Source organism: Morone saxatilis, unplaced genomic scaffold (assembly GCF_004916995.1).
Source record: "Morone saxatilis isolate NCDOM2014 unplaced genomic scaffold, NCSU_SB_2.0 Contig23, whole genome shotgun sequence".
Classification (NCBI taxonomy): domain Eukaryota; kingdom Metazoa; phylum Chordata; class Actinopteri; family Moronidae; genus Morone; species Morone saxatilis.
Window position 1 is genome coordinate 20,900,962 of NW_023339796.1, and position 2,937 is coordinate 20,903,898.

The 2,937-nt window shown below is 41.9% G+C and overlaps 1 protein-coding gene across 1 annotated transcript in view; it reads right to left on the reverse strand.

Annotated features, from left to right (window-relative positions):
• The window catches only part of cryz (crystallin, zeta (quinone reductase)), a 5,991-nt gene that overhangs the window by 1,486 nt on the left and 1,568 nt on the right, over nt 1–2,937 (reverse strand). Inside the window, exons 3-6 of the mRNA XM_035671015.1 lie at nt 1,447–1,610; nt 1,247–1,298; nt 995–1,144; nt 689–790 (exon numbers count right to left, since the gene is read on the reverse strand). Coding sequence (XP_035526908.1) covers nt 689–790; nt 995–1,144; nt 1,247–1,298; nt 1,447–1,610 — 468 coding nt within the window. The remainder of the gene's footprint in view (nt 1–688; nt 791–994; nt 1,145–1,246; nt 1,299–1,446; nt 1,611–2,937) is intronic.

Sequence of the window (2,937 nt, forward strand, 5' to 3'; positions counted from 1 at the left end):
ATGAGCTAATTAAAATACAGTTTGCAGTGCTGATGATGTCAGCCTCAGATCCTTTAGACTCCAACTTGACAGTTCATGAAGGTCTTGTCTGAACGAATACCAGTATATTTGAAAATGTATATGTCCCTCCGTGTTTTGACCTCTCGTCCACACGCAAACAGAATCACTAAAATCTAAAATGAGATTCATGAAAAATATAGAAATATATATATATAAAAAAAAAAAAAAAATGATCTACTATTGTTTGTGTTTTTACAGTTTAAGTTACTACCGCCACAGTAAGACAAGCTCACTAGAAATGCTCAGAGTGTTCCTCCTATAGATATATAAACATGCTGCTGAATGCCACCGCTGTATGTCTGAGCTCACTTGCATCTTGACCGCCACAATATGGCGACTGCGAAGACGCAAGTCAAGAAAGCGGTATCTATGTTTCTATATCTATGGTTCCTCCTCTCTGGTGTTTGACGTACTGTTGATTGAGACTTTATTGCCACCTACTGGCCCGGCATGCTGGTTTAAGTGTTCAGAATCGTTTTTGCACACTCGTGTGGACAAAGATATTTTGTAAAACAAAGATGGTGTGGAAAGATTATTTATTTTTTTACATGAAGGGGGGGAAATATTTGTTTTTACTCCTTGTGGAGATGGAAGATAAGATTCTTATAATGACTGTAGTCCAACTGACCGTAACACGTCCTCCATAGCCCAACATCTGGAGGTCTTTACTGAGGTTAACATTTGACAGCATCTCCACTATCACATCTATGCCTCTGCCCTCTGTGGCTTCCTGGAACAGACAAATACACACACATTAACACAGAGTCCATATCTCTGTAAGCACCACTAAAACCCCTGACAGAATACAAATACGCTTCCCCTCCAGAAATAAGATTATTAAATGTTTAAATTCTTAGAGAGCGTCATTCAGGACTACTTCCTTTCTCTCTGGTGTTCCTGCAGGGTGTGTGTGTGTGTGTGTGTGTGTGCATACCATGATTTTGTCTGTGTAGCCCTCTTCTCTGTGATTAAAGGCCAGATGAGCTCCGTTGTTGAGAACCAGCTTCATCCCCTCTGGTGTTCCTGCTGTCCCTAACACCCTGAGCCCCAGAGCACGGGACAACTGGCACGCCGCCACACCGACCTGAACATACAGACACACGTGGTGCAAATGTGGAAAACATTTAAAATTAAAAAAAAAAAATGTCATTACAAGGGAAAGACAAAAAAAAAGGAAAAAGCATACCCCTCCACTGGCTCCATGGATGAGGGCGGTCTCTCCAGGCTTGGCGTGGGCTCTGCAACATACACAAGTTAAAACACATTTTGGTCATAACATCAGCGAAGAAGATGATGCAGTCTCTGAGCTCGATCCAGACCTGTGACACCACCAGTCAGTGGTTCTTGAATAAAGTTAGATAAACTGATGCAGTGGCAAGGTCTTACTTGTGAACCAGAGCTCTGTAGGCAGTGAAGTATGGGATGCCTATGGCCGCACCCTGGGTGAAGTCTAAAGCGTCGGGCAGCTTGTGGACACAGTCGTCAGCTGCTACAGCGTACTCTGTGTAACCTCCACTGACTGTGGCTGTGGTGAACACACGGTCTCCTGCCTGGAAAACACACATGATTTACTGCACAACATGACAGCAGCCTCCCACTGGTTGACTTAACAAGGTAAATGCTACCGATCACACGGTTCTCTCACCAACCTGTTATCACTGTCCCCATCTCTGGTTTAAAGTGTTCAGCCTGTGTTTTCACTGAATTTAAAAAAATGTCAGTACTCTAGTGGCAACAACTGCAGGACAACCAGTTTTACATGTGCTAGTAGGCCTGTTTATTATAGATCAGAGGTTTTCAAACTGCGGCGTCCCTGTATCATATGACACACTTTTTTTTAGATTCTCTGTGACATCATTGCCTCCAATGTCCATCGCAATTAAACGTCCATAAAATGTTTTTCCTTATAACTCTACAACGTGCCTAAGAATCCTCACATTTTTAGGTTTTCTTCAGTATCAAAGTACACTGCAAACAGGATAGCTGGAGGTAAGAAAATATCAATACACACTGTACACATCATATGGATTCTCAAAATCACTATTGACTTTCGTGTTTAAACCCCCAACCGCTAGATAGCAGCGTTGTAAATGTAAATTGAGGACTATGTTGTTTTTATCCATATGGTGGCGTGTGACCATTTTTGTTAAATACCTTATGGCCTTGCTTACAGAAGCTGAATAGCGGACGAGATGTGGGAGGATCGCTTATACAAAGTACCTGTGAGTTCAGAGGGGCAGTGTGAGGCTTGTGTGTTGCAGTCGCCATCCTGTGGTGTTCAGAGGATGAACCACTGAAGGACTACACTCAGTGTTGTGAGATATATTTATGAGATATTCAGCTAGATTTTGTTTTCATTCAGTTTATTTCAGTACATTCATGTAGAACGGTGAACAGACACTTTCACTGGGTCTACTTAATAAGTGTCCTATCAGGAATTATTGGACACCCAGCAGCCAATCAGAATCACCCAGAGCATGTTATAATGCAATATATTGAATTATACACACTCTCCATGAGTTCTCTTCAGTCAGGGAGGAGTTGTGGTAAAGCGATCTGAACGCAAACTAACGAATATTTTTGACTTAATATCTTGAGTTCGGCTTATATTATTTATAAGACTAAATATATTTTTGTTAGAATCATACTCCTCGCCCCTGAACAGTTTTTACAGAGTGTCTGCACTCTCACAATACATCAGCATGATTCTTGTGTAAGCTGGTAAAGATCAGTGTGGATCAGTTTGTACTTTGCCACATCTAGCTGTGTTAACTTCCTCCTCTTAGCTTGTTTTGTAATCAGTGACTGAGGGCACAGTACCTGCAGACAGTATTCAGTCCATCAGGCCGGCTCTAGCAGGGCTTACAATTAACGTTT